The sequence below is a fragment of the Apium graveolens genome, chromosome 6, assembly GCF_009905375.1.
Source record: "Apium graveolens cultivar Ventura chromosome 6, ASM990537v1, whole genome shotgun sequence".
In the NCBI taxonomy this organism is placed as follows: Eukaryota; Viridiplantae; Streptophyta; class Magnoliopsida; order Apiales; family Apiaceae; genus Apium; species Apium graveolens.
This window is the reverse complement of record NC_133652.1, coordinates 79,390,313-79,406,068: the sequence shown is the minus strand read 5'-3', so window position 1 is coordinate 79,406,068 and position 15,756 is coordinate 79,390,313. Positions and strand designations below refer to the sequence as shown.

General features: G+C 38.2%; 1 protein-coding gene across 1 annotated transcript; it reads right to left on the bottom strand.

The window, feature by feature from the left end:
- Nucleotides 1-9,422: 9,422 nt before the first annotated feature.
- LOC141665256 (uncharacterized) lies at nt 9,423-9,890 on the bottom strand. Its single transcript, XM_074471236.1, has one exon. The coding sequence runs from the start codon at nt 9,888-9,890 to the stop codon at nt 9,423-9,425; it is 468 nt and encodes a 155-aa protein (XP_074327337.1).
- Nucleotides 9,891-15,756: the final 5,866 nt, after the last annotated feature.

Here is a 15,756-nt window from a genome sequence, read left to right as displayed (position 1 = left end):
TGACAAACGACCCTGACCACCTCGACTTCAACTTTCCAGGAAAAAGACGGAGATGAGAGTTGAACAAAAGAACTTGTTGCCCCGGCACAAATTATTTGAGCACTACACCCCTATTATGCCACCTCCTGACTTTTTTCTTATACATTTTGTTGTTCTCATACGCTTGAAGCCGAAACTCATCAAGTTCATTCAATTGAAACATCATTTTCTTACCAGCTGCATCCAAATCGAGGTTCAGTTTCTTCAAAGCCCAATACGCTTTGTGCTCCAGCTCCACAGGTAAATGACATCCCTTACTATAAACCAATTGAAACAGAGACATGCTTAGCGGAGTCTTGTATGCTGTTCGATACGCCCAAACAGCTTCATCCGGCTTCAAAGACCAATCCTTCCTCGATGGACACACAACTTATCTAGAATATGCCTGATCTCTTTGTTAGACACCTCAGCTTGACCATTTGTCTGAGGATGGTAGGCTGTAGCAATGCGATGATGTACATTATATCGCTGCATCATAGCAGTGAATTTGCGATTACAGAAATATGATCCCTCGTCACTGATTATGATTCTTGGAGTCCCAAATCTTGTGAATATTTGCATATGAAGAAAACTTAGCACTACCTTCGCATCATTTATCAGCAAAGCCTTGACTTCCACTCATTTTGACACATAATCAACCGCCAATAAGATATACTAATTATTGCAAGATAAGACAACTGGCCCTATGAAGTCAATTCCCCAAACATCAAAGACCTCAACCTCAAGTAGCACATTCAGAGGCGTATCATCCCTCTTAGACATATTACTCAAATGCTAGTAGCGATCACACTTCGAAACAAACCGATGCGCATCCTTAAACAATATAGGCCAGAAGAATCCTGCTTGAAGGATACGAGCTGTTGTCTTCTCTCCATCATAGTGGCCTCCATAAACAGTCGAATGATAGTCTCACAAGATACCCTCCGTCTCTCTATACGGAATACATCTCCTGATGATTTGCTCAGCTCCTTGCCTAAACAGAAATGGCTCATCCCACATGTACCACTTCACCTCATGAAGAAACTTCTTCCTTTGTGTAGAAGATAAGTCCGGAGGCATAATGTTGCTCACAAGATAGTTCACAATGTCTGTGAACCATGGTTCTTCCTCTTGCACCCCAAATAATTGCTGATCGGGAAAAGACTCATTAATCAATGTCTTATCCTGTGAAGCTGTACTAGGATTTTTTAACCGAGAGAGATGATCAACGACTTGATTCTTAGTACCTTTTCTATCCTTGATCTCCAAATCAAATTCCTAAAGTAAAAGAACCCATCAAATCAGTCTAGGCTTCGAGTCCTTCTTTGATACAAGATAGCGAATAACAGCGTGATCAGTGAAAACTGTCACCTTTGTCCCAAGCAGATAAGACTGAAACTTCTCAAAACCATAGACAATAGCTAAGAGTTCTTTATCAGTAGTAGTATAGTTCAGTTGAGCACCATTGAGGGTCTTACTAGCATAGTAGACCACATGAAATACGTTGTTCTTCCTTTGTCCAAGCACTGCTCCAACTGCATAGTCACTTACATCACATATTATTTCAAAAGGCTCATTCCAATCAGGTGCAGTTATGACAGGTGTCATGATCAAACTCTTCTTTAAGCTATCAAAAGCAGCTCGACACTCATCATCAAACTTGAAAGGAACATCTTTCTATAACAGATTGCACAATAGTTTAGAGATTTTAGAGAAGTCCTTAATGAACCACCTATAGAAACCCGCATAACCAAGAAAAATGTTAATTCCCTTAACATAAATTGGTGGAGAAAGGTTTTCAATGACCCCCACCTTGGATTTGTCCATCTCAAGACCCTTACTAGAGACCTTATGCCCAAGAATGATGCCTTGTTGCACCATAAAGTGACATTTCTCCCAATTGAGAGCCAGATTGATCGCAACACACCTTTTAAGAACCGCACCAAGATTCTGCAAGCACTCGTTCGAAAGAATCCCCGAACACAGAAAAATCATCCATAAACACCTCTACATTTTGACCAATCATGTCAGAGAAGATAGCCATCATGCATCTCTGAAATGTGGCAGGTGCACCACACAACCCAAAATAAACTCTTCTAAAGGCAAACGTACCGAACGGACAAGTGAATGTAGTCTTTTCCTGATCTTATGGAGCGATGAAAATATGATTATAACCCGAATAGCCATCCAAAAGATAATAGTATTCATGCCCAGCCAACTTATCAAGCATCTGATCAATGAAAGGAAGAGAAAAGTGATCCTTCCTCGTGGCCTTGTTCAGCTTCCTATAATCCATGCAAACTCTCCACCCCGTGACCGTTTGAGAAGGAATGAGCTCATTCTTCTCATTAGCAACAACTGTGATGCCTCCTTTCTTCGGCACATATTGAACTGGGCTCACCCAAGAACTGACAGAAATAGGATAGATGATCCTTGCATCTAGCCACTTGAGAATTTCCTTCTTCACGACCTCTTTCATGATCGGATTTAGCCTTCTTTGTTGCTCAATAATCGGCTTACTTCCTTCCTCTAGCAGAATTTTGTGCATGCAATAAGAAGGGCTGATTCCCTTGATATCTGCTATAGTCCATCCAATTGCTGATTTGAACTCTCTCGGAATTCTTAAGAGCTTTTCCTATTCACTACCTGAAAGGTCAGATGCAATAATAACAGGAAAAAAAGATGCATCACCTAAAAAAGCATACCTTAAGTGTTCAGGAAATGGTTTAAGCTCGAGTGTAGGAGATTCCTCAATAGAAGGCTTGAGACGTCCCTCAGCATTTTGAGTTCTAACTTTCCAAGAGATTCAAAAGGCATATCCAGCCTTCACTTCCAAGGAGAAGCATTCAAATACTGCAACTGCTCATCACCTTCATCATATTCATTATCTGAATTCCCCAACAAGGCATTCTCTAAGGCATTAGACCTTACCATTTGACCAAGTTCTTAAGTAACCACATAATCGACCAATTCCACTTTTAAGTACTCTCCAATATTAGTAGGGAATTTCATGGCATTGAAAATATTGAACGTCATATCCTGATCCAGCACTCGCATAGTGAGCTCACCCTTCTGCACATCAATCAAGGTTCGGCCAGTAGCCAAGAATGGTCTTCCCAAGATTATGGAAATCTTTTTATTCTCCTCGAAATCAAGAATTACAAAATCAGCAGAAAAGATGAGTTTTTCCACCTTGACCAAGTCATCCTCCACAATGCCTCGTGGATATGTAATAGAACGATCGGCCAACTGCAAGGACATATAAGTAGGCTTTAGATCAGGTGAATCTAACTTCTTGAAGATAAACAAAGGCATCAGATTAATGCTAGCTTCTAAATCACATAAACACTTGTCGAACAACAAGTTTCCGATAGTGCAAGGAATAGTGAAGCTCCCAGGATCTTTAAGCTTCGGAGGCAACTTTTGTTGCAGCACAGCACCGCATTCCTCCGTGAGAGCAATGGTCTCTAAGTCATCGAGCTTCACCTTCCTTAAGAGAATACATTTCATAAATTCTCATAGCTAGGCATCTGTTCAAGAGCTTCAACGAAAGGTATGTTGATATGTAGTTTCTTGAAAAGGAGGTGGAAGATAGACATGTTTCTCCCCTGTATTACCCTCAGGAGGAGTGTGTTCCATAGTTTTCTTTCTTGGTTCCACTTCTGCTTCCTTCTGCCATCTTCTTCAGCCACATCTTCAGATTCTGAAACTTGAGCTTTTTCTTGGCTTGCAACTCTTTCAGACCTAAATGTAATTGCCTTAACCTACTCTTTTACTTCCTTCTTTCCTGGAACTTCTGTGTCACTAGAGAGAGTACCCGGTTGACGATTTAGCAAGGCGTTGGCAATCTGCCCAATTTGTTTCTCCAAGGTCTTAATAGAAACCACTTGGATCTTGCACATGAGCCTCAACTCCTCCAATTCAGATTTTTAATTAGCTTGACTTGTACCTCCATGGGGTAACTACTGAAGTTGGAATTGTTGTCTTGGAGCATATTTCGGTTGTTGAAAACCAGGAGGGTTGTACTGCTTTGCTGCATACTGCTGATAAGGCTATTGAACCGCATTCTAAGTGTTGCTCCAGCTAAAGTTAGGATGATTGCGGTTATTGGGATGATAGGTGGCTGGAACTGGGTGCTGTGACCTCTGAAAGTTGCTCACAAACTGAGCTGATTCACTAGATATAGCACACTGTTCTGTCTCATGCGCACCGGCACAAAGCTCACAGACACTAGTGATCTGATTAACTCCATAATTAGCCAAAGATTCCACCTTCATCATCAAAGCCTTAAGCCGAGCAGCTAGAGTAGTAGCTGCATCCACCTCTAAAATTCCTGGTACTTTGCCTTTATTTAGTCTATGAGAAGGGTTCTGGTATTCATTAGCAGCCATCAGTTCAATCAACTCATAAGCTTCATCGTAGCTCTTGGCCCATAAGGCTCCACCTGATGCTGCATCGAGCATGGGTCTAGACTGTGCTCTCAAGCCATTATAAAAGCAGTTAATAATCATCTAGTCATGCATCCCATTATAAGGACACTTTCTAAGCATCTCCTTATAACGATCCCAAGATTCATACAAAGACTCTCCTGATTGCTTCACAAATTGCGTAAGAGCATTCCTGATTACAGCTGTCTTCGTCATAGGGAAGAATTTAGTAAGAAACTTCTGAGCAAGATCTTCCTATTTGGTGATAGAGCCTGGTGGTAGAGCATGCAACCAATACTTAGCTTTATCCTTCAGAGAGAATGGGAAAAGCCTTAGCTTTATAACATCTTCTTACACATTATTGAATTTGAAAGTGTCGGAGATCTCGATGAAATCTCTAATATGCATGTTGGGATCTTCCGTCGGAGAACCCCCAAACTGAACCGAGTTCTATATCATCTGAAATGAGCTAGCCTTGATTTCAAAAGTGTTAGCCGCGATGGATGGTCTGACAATGCTAGACTGAATATCATTAATCTTTGGTTGATAGTAATCCATCAAAGCTTTTGAAGTTGCTTCTGGTTCTCCCATTGCAATAAGAGCTTCTTCCTCAACTTTCTCCTCAACAAGAACTTCTTCCACTACTTCCTCCGCTTTATCCTGTGTTCTCTTCCGAGATCGAGAACACGTTAGTATACACGCTCTCTAGAGTACCTGAAAAAGCAACAAACAAATAAGTTAGTAAAATATCCGAGTCAGTGAACTTTAACGACCACCGATGTCAAGCACATAAACTAAAAATAAACCACGAGTCCCCGGCAGCAGCGCCAAAAACTTGTTAGGGCGAAAACACGCGCTAAAATTACACGCAAGTATACGCATTCGCAAGTAATATATAATTTTTTCTAGTTCATTCCCACAGAGACTGGTTAAGTTAACTTCAATTTATACACTTATGCAACAATGGTATAGTTATTACTCAGTGCTAAGATAATTAACAAGTTGAGATGGTTTATAACTACGAGATTATACTAACTAATATTAGCTAAGAGAATTAAGGTTTATTTACTTATATAACACAAATATGGGATTCTAACTTCATTACTACTTCATTCAATAGCCTTTTTGTTCTTAATCTTAGCATGCAATTGTGATGACACTAATCAGATAACACGAAACTAGTAAACACCAACTTTTTTTGTACGAATACCCTACCATCAGACATCCACAAAAGAGATAGAAGCTGAATATACACCAATTATATTGAGACCCTATATGTCTATAGATTTTGACAACATAACGGTTTAATGTACAAGTTATCTATCATGATTACACAGGGCAAGTAAGATGGTTAAACTTTACCTACGAATCATGCATATCAAATACATGAACCTATGCTAGCATGGCAAGTTCTAAACCCCTATATTCACTTTCACTTCAATAGAGATTAACACGTTATCTTATAAGTTTGCGACACTCATAATATGAATAAGCACAACCAATACTAGGATATCATACAATCACCACACACTAAGGTATCGAAACAAATTAACTATTGAAATCCATAAGTAAATCCTCTAGAACCCCACGATAATGATTAGCCCATAATCGAACTCATCATCATCGTGGGTTTCGATGAAAGCATGGTATAATAAACTAAGTCTTTATAACTGAATAATAATCAAAGTACATTAAACAAGAGTATTAGGTTCATCAAATAAGAAAACTAGCATCCAAGATTACAACTCAATTAAAGAATCACAACTATAAATAAGCCTTTCTTCTCCTTTGTTGTACTTCTCGCCGTCTTCTCCTTAACTCCGTTATGAAAAACGTCTTCAAAAAGTCATTATATAGCAGCCCAATCAGAAAAGAAGTCCAGAAAATCAATCTTCTAGTTGAAACATGATTCTTCAGTTTCAGCCTGACGCGGCCGCACGCTTTTCCCGCGCGGGCGTACTGTCCTTCTTGCAAACTAGCGCGGGCGCGCTGACCTACTGGAAAAATTCTGAACTTTGTTTTCTTTGCTGGTTTATGATGGCGATCAACGAGCATTCATCTAAGACACCTTCCTAACACCATTCCAAGCATAGAAACATTGTAAAACCCTTCTTGCTTCCGACTATGCCCTGAAATGCAAAACTCTACAAAAACACATCAAATACATAAATAACTTGAGTACAAAACACCAATTTGAGCCTTTATAGGACGTTCTAAGTCGATATAAATGCTACTTAACACGGACGCCCCGCCCTTTTTGCCCCAGAATTCTGATTTTAGTAGAATTTGATGATTTTGAGGGTCCAGGTCCACTAGGGGCTTATATATAGTAATAAAAAGACATTTTCAACAACAAGGAGCGAGAGCAGATCAATACGAAGACCTAGAGAGCACAAGACGGCTACGGAGAAGAAGACTTTTGTATTCTTCATTATAGTTGTACTTTAGATGCTTGTTTTCGATTTGTCTTTGAATCCTAGTACTCTTATATTATTTTATATCATGTTTTCATCGGAACCCATGGTGACGATGAGTTCGGTTATGAACTAATCATTATCGTGGGGTTCCAACGGATTTACTTATGGATTTCTATAGTTAATTTTTTTCAATATCTTGGTGTGTGGTGATTGATTGATATCCTAGTATTGGTTGTGCTTATTCATCTTATGTGTATAGATAACATATAAGATAACGTGTTAATCTCTATTGAAGCGAAAGTGAATATAGAAGGTTAGAACCTGCCATGCTAGCATAGGTTCATGTATAATTGTTATGCATGATTCATAGGTAATTTTAACCATCTTACTTGCCCTATATAATCACGATATATAACTTGTTTATTAAACCTTTATGTTGTCAAATTCTATAGACATATAGGATCTCAACATAATTGGTGTCTATTCAGCTTCTATCTCTTTTGTGGATGTCTGGTAATAGGGTATTCGTGCAATGAAAGTTGGCATTTACTAGTTTCGTGTTATCTGATTAGTTGTCATCACCATTGCATGCTAAGGTAAAGAATACTGACTTTGAATGAAGTATTTAATGAAGTTAGAATCCCATGTTAATCTCATATAGTTAATTCAATCACTTTCATTCGTAGTTAATTTCATGTTAGTTTAATCTTAGTTATAAATATCTCAACTTGTTATTTTTTTAGCATTGAGCGATAGCCAAACTATTATTGCATAGGTGTATAATCTTTAGTTAACTAAAATGAGTCTCTTTGGGAACGAATCTGATTTATATCTTATACTACTTGCGAACGCGTATACTTGTGTGTAATTTTAGCGTGTGTTTTCGCCCTAACAACTAGCTCCTGAATAATTTGCTTCTGTTTCTTGACTTTATCTCGAAACTTATGAAAGAAGTTTTGACCCCACCTTGCCATAAAAGAAGACACAGAAAGAAGCTTTGGAATAAGTTGAACTTTAGGGGTTTCTTTCTAAAATTTCACCACATCCTTTTTAAAAGACTTCTAATGCAACCACATATTTTCAAATTTAAACCTAAACTGCTTTCTTGAGAATTCCACATTGATAGGTTCAAGCATGATTGGGTCATGATCAGATTTAATAGTATAAGAGACATATAACTTACAGAAAAGGAACTTGCTCCACCAATTAACATCAGAAAATGCCCTATCAAGCCGTTCCCTAACCCAGTTTTCAGTTCCTTTACTCTTCTCCCATGTAAAATCACCTCCCTTCAGGTCCAGCTCCAGCAGACCACAGTCCTCAATAGTAGTTTTGAACCCTTCTAGTAATGTCTAAAGATGCGGATGTTGTCCAGATTTATCTGAAGCAAAAAGCATGTCATTAAACTTACCATATATACACCAGAGAATATCATCATGCCTCACCAAACTTTTGATAAAATTCCACAATTCTTGACGTCTGTTTCTTTATGGAAATCCGTAGAAACATGTCAGCCTCCATGCTATATTCGACCCCTCCGTAATATGAATATCAATATGATTATTTGAAGAATCAATCACTATACAATTTATTTTCCGTCTCATATGATCGCCAAGCCACCTCCTCTCCCTACTCTATATACTGCAAAATAGTCATAAAAGCTAAATTTCTCTAATAAGTCCTTTATAGTTTCCTTTTCAACCAAAGTCTCCATCAAGAAAACAAAATCAGGGTTACTAGATTTCAATAAATCTCCAAAGTTACGAACTGCACGGTGGCTCCCTAAACCTCTGGAGTTTCAGCTTAAGTAATTCAGAATGGCTGGCTAGCTTGTGGCGCAAGCTTAGCCAAATCTGAATTCCCGAATACTGTATAATCATCTTCAGAAAATACAGCTTCCTTATGTTGTCTTGAACTGTTTCTATGTTTAAACCCTGGTATATCATCATCTGTTTCCATAGTGCCTTTAGACGTAGGCCCAATATATTTTCTTTTCCTCTCTTCTATGTCCAATCCATCATTTTCCTTGTCTACAAGTCCACCTGTTAATTCTATTAATGAGTTGCACCCAGGACCATTTGGAACCCCGCCTCTAGCTATTACTAAGGATATTCTATTTGAATTTTCCCCCTCATTGCTCATAAAATCTCTTTTTGGATTATTCTCATAACTTGATTTTCATAATTTTTTCCCGAGAAAAAAGGTTTGTTATTTTCACGGCCAGTTCTTTCCATCCACCCATGTCATCATCCTCAATTAGCCACTTGCTGCCGCCCTAACCAACTCCTCATCGAATAAGCGCATGCAGCAATGGTTCCCATTGCTAACCACCATTCTTATTTCTAGTGTTCAATGATCGACGATAGAATCCCTCCATATGGGAGACTAAACCACAAGCAAAGCAGAAATCTCCTAGCCTCTCATACTTGCAAAAAACCATAAATTCTGTGCCATTCTACCTTTTAATTTTCTTCCTCCTCATTAGCGGTTTCCTAACATCCAATCTAATTTTGATTCGCATACTCTCCCTCCAAATGCTGCTGTTATTTTTAGGATCGTACTATATAAATTCCCCAAAGAAGTTCCCTAATTGCTGCCCTACCGCTTCCAACATAAAACCACTAGGCAGATCGTGAATTTGTATCCAGATATTTAGCCACCAGAAAGGCACTTTAAGAGGTTCTTCCCCTTCTGAAATTGAATCTATCAAGAGCATAGCATTATCAAAACTCCAGGGACCTCCATTCATTACCCACATCTTGTCCTTCCTGTGATAAAACTGAAACAAAAAAATACCCACCTCTAGCTCCTTAATATTTACACCCATCGTTGGCTTCCAAATATCCGCAATCTTTGATTTTATGGCTCTACTGTTTATGTTCTTTTCTGTTAAAAACTGGCCAACAAGACACATTTCATATTTTTTAACTTCCTCCTCAATATATCCTTCAAAAACTAAATCCTCATTTTCCTGATCCTCCACACTGAGATTCGCTAACTGGTCGTTAATGTTTGGATATCGCGCCATTGAAAAATACTCACACAAATCTGAATAAACAGATTAGGAGAGAAACACGGACTCTCACCTCATGAGAGAAAACTTTCATCTTTATAAGAATATTGTGAAACTTAGGTCAACAGACATCTAACCAACACAAGATACGCAGACACACCTTCAACTATCAATAACAACATCATCTATGAGTGAACAAAAAATCACATAAATCATAAAAATCACCCGCACCACACCATTCCGTATCGTAAAACATGATTTTTAATTTTCGTATGACAGTTTTGATTTGAATTTTGGCATTCCGCGCGGTGCGGAATGAGGTTATAATTCTCTGACATGCGGTTCTAACCGCATCACATCGTAATATTATATTAAATTATATAATTATGTTTTAATATTTGTTAATCTACAAGGATACTCCGGTATGCATAAACTTATAAATTTATACAAGTATGCTTACTTGTAATATCTTTACTTATTATACTATATATATGCATAAGAAACACAAGGAGGTTATACGTGAAAGCACAGTGCCTTAAGAAATTGGATTACTAATGTGTTACTTGTAGCAATTAAACCAGTCAATCTATTATCTTTTTTGGAACAATTTGGCTTGCTAAAACATGTTGTCATTAAAAGAGTAAATCACACATGATGATAGTTTTAGATTTTATTACCTATTTAAAAATACCTTAACTTCTGAGCAATTTTTTGTGATAATTTAGATATAAAATTATGTATAAATTATTTTTATCAAAGGTGTAAATTATAATGAACCGCAGTGCACCGTATTTTCATGGTTGGTTTATGCGGTATAAAATTTTTAGGGTACAGATGCGTTTGACAATTTAATAAAACTGCATGTGCAATGTGGTCCGCGATTATTGAGAAAAACCGCATCATCCATACCGCGATCACCCCTAGCATCAATTAGTTTACACTGTGAAGACAAAACTAAAGAAGATAGAGATTAAAATTTGTTTATCAGCTCAGAACAGAACCAACAAGCTTAATCCAACATGTAGTTAAAATATAATTTAACTTAAAGATATAATAATATAGATAAAACTGAAAACAAAGAATAAATGAACAGTCAAAACTCAAATACCCTCTACAGTCTCACTTATTTGGGGGCACTATTTACTTAACTGAGTATGTCACGATTCTGCGGTTCATTATAAAAAAATTAGAATATTTGATCTAGATTTTATATAATCTTCCCAAATTTATGAATATTTATTAATATTATAGTGGTATTCAAATTTTGTTGACCTACAAATATCTGTATAAAAAAGTGAATTTTATAGTTTTTTTAATTTTCAGAATAAATGCAACTTAATCATATACGTACCAATTAGATAAACCTACTAGAACAGGCCTAATAACAACGTCCCAACCCACTTAAACAGCTCAAAAACAAGCTCAACGGGCACCTAATCAACACAAGCTATGAAGACACACCTTCAACCATCCATAGCAGCATCAATCAAATTGCACTATGAAAAAAAAACTAAAGAACATAGAAAAATTTGCTTGTCTGCTCAGAAGACTAAACAGAACCAACAAGCTCAATTCAAAATATAACTAAAATATAATTAAACTCAAAGATTTAATATAAATAAAACTGAGAACAAAGGATAGATGAACAGTCAAAACTCAAACACCCTCATGCGTAAACAACAACAACTAGATCTCTTTCTATATTAACCGGCTCTCGTGCATTCTTTTCAGGATCCTCTTTATTATCCTCGTCATTTTTTTTCATTTCTGGATCCATGATGTCTTCTTCAACAACATTACTTTCAAATCCTCCTCTTGAACAATATCAAATCTTAGGGCAATGAAATTATAAAACCCAACTCCATGTCAGTATATCAAATTTCAAAGATCCTCTAAAAACCATCCTTACAATCACCATTTATCCCCATCTAGCAACACCTGCTTCAACAAGGTAAGCAGCTAGCATGATGTCTTTTGGGTCACAAAGTCAAACTTCATGCTTGAAGTTCTGATCCCTTCTCTTGATCTTAAGTTGCCTCACTATCTCTTCAAACTGCGCAGGAGCACCATGTTCTGCCAATTTCGTCCAGATCCAATAGGTCTCAGGATGAACTGGATTTTAAAACCATCGATCATGTGAAAATTCCTCGCTTAAATAATATATTACTATTCTAGAAGGATTACTCCATTCCAATAGACCTTGACCTTTGTTATACCATAAAATCATCATAGGTATTTTATCGGATCTTTAAGGAAATGAATCAGAACACAACCGAGAAATAGGATGGACGAGCTCCAAAGAACGTGTCTTTTATGACGACTATTGACGATGATAAGTTATGACGACGATTGTGAAGTTGTATATGAAGGTTTACTATGATCATCACAATAGAGGATTACGATGACCATGGTGGAGGAAGTGCGCGACGGCCGCTACGACGACGGTACCATGACGGTCACTATGGTAGAAGACGACAACGAGGAACAAGTATTGATAATGAGCCTATAAAGGATGACTCCAACCCTTCATAGGGCATGCCCTATGAAGGAAAAGGGCCCTTTAGGAGCCCTTTGTCCCGAAAAACATGTCAAAGGTGTCATTCTATAGTCTTGCAGGTTATCCTCGTATGGGAATGATCATAAACATCTAGTGTGTGCTTTAGAAGCCATGTCTCCGTATTTGGCGGGTTGTTCTCGACGGGAGACTTTAGGGTTATCTCGCACTTTGTACTTCTACGCTTGGGATCACTTGTCCTGTAGTCTGGTGGGTTATCCTCATCGGGGGTCAAGGAAGTGCTTTGGCCTTTGCGGTAAGTCATGGCTATACCTGCGGTTACGATCGACGGAAGTAGCGCTAGCGGATAGGGATATCCTTCGGCCAGGGAGTTTTCTTATCCGTGAAGTCCTGAAGTCGTAACTGAGCCTTGGGCCTTTGTGACTAGGTCATATCGTCGGGAACTCCTAAAGCAAATAAATATTCGAGTTATAATAGGAAGCTGGTGCGATAAATCCTATTTGGCCACGGAATGAGAAGCCAAGTCCATCTAGGTTGATTATTCCCTAAGAACTACGTAGGGCTTGATCCCCTATAAAAGGAGGTATGTAGGCACATTTTAAGGGATTGGAAGCGAGAGCTCTATACGTCATCACCAAACACCCTTACTATCTCATCCCCCGATTCATCAGAATCACCACACTCCAACGACTTTCACGGCGAAGGACCACCGCTGCAGATCTTGATTCCGATCGCGAACCTCAAATCTTTGTTAACCAAATTCCCCCGTTAACGATTTGGAGCTAAAAGGAGGGATTTGAATCAAATCGAATCTTAGGAGGAAAAGATGTCCAATAATGGTGGAAACTCTCGTGACAACAACTACAACTCTAATAAAGATGGACATTATAAAGAACGCGGAACTCCATTAGTTAGTGGAGCGTCGCCGATTCTCATCAGCAATGCAGATTTGACGGAATAACTTCATCAGATGGGCGATACATTGGATAATTTTGACTCAAGATTGAGTACTACACGGTGGAGGTTGACAAGAAGAGGCCGCCACAAGCCCCGATCTGGTCAGATACATAGGAGAGCTGCGATGATAGAGAGAGGTGCTCCAAATTGGTCATGGACAAGCTGAGGTTAGAAATATACCAATCACTCTACGGTGATTAAATTATTCTGAGGATATTGCTCTGATCATTGAACTCGTGAGTAAGGATACGGACGGATGCAACAAGCAACATGGAGATGTACGCTTAAAGCGACATGAAGATAGACGCAACAAGTAACATGGAGATGGATGCTTTAAGGGCAGGGAGATGTACGCTTAAAGCGACATGAAGATGGATGCTTTTTTCAAGCAACATGAAGATGGACATTATAATCAAGATCAACATGAAGGTTGATGTTACTAGCATCATGGACATGAGGATGGACGCTACGATATGCACGAAACTCCGCTAGTTAGCGGAACCCCACCAGTACTCATCAGCAACACCCATGTAACAGAATAACTCTATTACATGGGCGAAATGCTAAATCGCTTTGGAGAAAAACTAAGCTCTATTGAAAAAAGTGGGAAGAAGACGGATGGACGATATTCTCACAAACATCGCTTCAAGAGAGCTTCTACTCAAGAAAAATCCAAGGATAATTATGAAGGGCAAAATAAGGATGAGGGTAACACCCCATTGCTTGCAGTACACTGAATATATTCCGATGTAAAAATCTCATATGATGAACAAAGGCTTCAACTAGAACCAAATCATGAGCAAAGGATAGTACCACATGCACGTCACTTAAGACGTATTGATAACGAGATCTGTAGCAATTATCTGGAGATTGAGAAACAACGAAGGAGGTTATCTCGTTTAAAGGAGCGTCTTGACATCCAATTAAGCGACGAAGATCTGAAGACGCTAATTCTGGAAACACAAAAGAATGGAGATCAACATGAAATAAGACTTCATAGGTGTGCAGATACGCCCCTCACAACAGAAGAAAGGCTTCGCAACAGTGAATACCCTCATCCAGTGTTGAGTGGGATTTATGACACTTTATAACACTCCATAAAGCTTTAAATAGATATTTTTTACTCAAGTTGTTAGTGTTTTTAACGTGCTTTTATAGTGTTTTTGCATTTCAGGCATTTATCAGTAATACAGGTGAATTGGCATTGTTTGGATGCTAATATGGTGTTAGGATGGTGTCTAGCATAAAAGCTCGTGAAAAGACCAGCTCAAATCAGCAAGAAAAGAAGAAGTTTATAAATATTTCCAGAGAGAAGGCGCGTCCGCGCTGTGATAGCGCGTGGCCGTGCCAGGATGGCAGAATGTCAACGCTCCCGTGCTGTGATAGCATGCGGCCGCGCTAGGTCGAGGAATTAAAATCATGTTTCTCATGGAATTTTGATCCAGAAGAATTCTACTCTGCATGGGCTGCTATATAAACATAACTTATACTCGTTTTTCAAAAGAAGACGTACCAGAGCTTAAGGAGAAGGCGTAAGAAGACCGTAGAGCACAATTCAACCAAGGCGAAGAAGATCTAGTTTATTCTTGTGATTCTTTATTTTAAGTTGTAACTTTAGATGCTAGTTTTCTTATTCGTAAACCTATACTCTTGTTTCGTACTTGGTTTTATTAAATATAAAGACTACGTTTATTATATCATATTTTCATCGGAACCCACGTTGATGATGAGTCTGATTATGGGCTTATCGTTATCGTGGGGTTCTAACAGATTTATTTATGGATTTCTTTAGTTAATTCGTTTCGATGCCTTAGTGTGTGGTGATTGTATGATAACCTAGTTTTGGTTGTGCTTATTCGTCTTATGAGCGTCGCGAACTTATAAGATAGTGTGTTAATCTTTACTAAAGCAAAAGTGAATTTAAGGGTTTAAAACTTACCATGCTAGAATAGGTTCATGTGTTAGGTCACACACACACTGTAGATGGGGTGAATACAGTGTATAGTACACTCAAATCGAACTTTAAGAACTTAAGTAACAGAAAACAAACTTTATTGAAACAATAAACTCTGTTACAGTATGGAACTGTTACCTCTCAGTGATGAACAAATATCATGAGAGCTGTTAGGGTTACAATGAATAATCTTCTCTAATAATGATAACACTTATAGTGTAAACCCTATATATGTGTTTATATTACACAGTTACAAGATAATCGCTAATTGATATGGAATATAATTCTACTTCCTAAAATATATCAATCAGATATCTTTTCTTCCAAGTATTCCATTCTTCACGGAATTCCTTCTTCATGCATATCTCTTCTTATGTTTATCTTGATCTTCTTTCCTTTAATCAGCTACTGTCCTTATCTGATTGTCCTTCAGCACTTAAGTTATGATATCTATC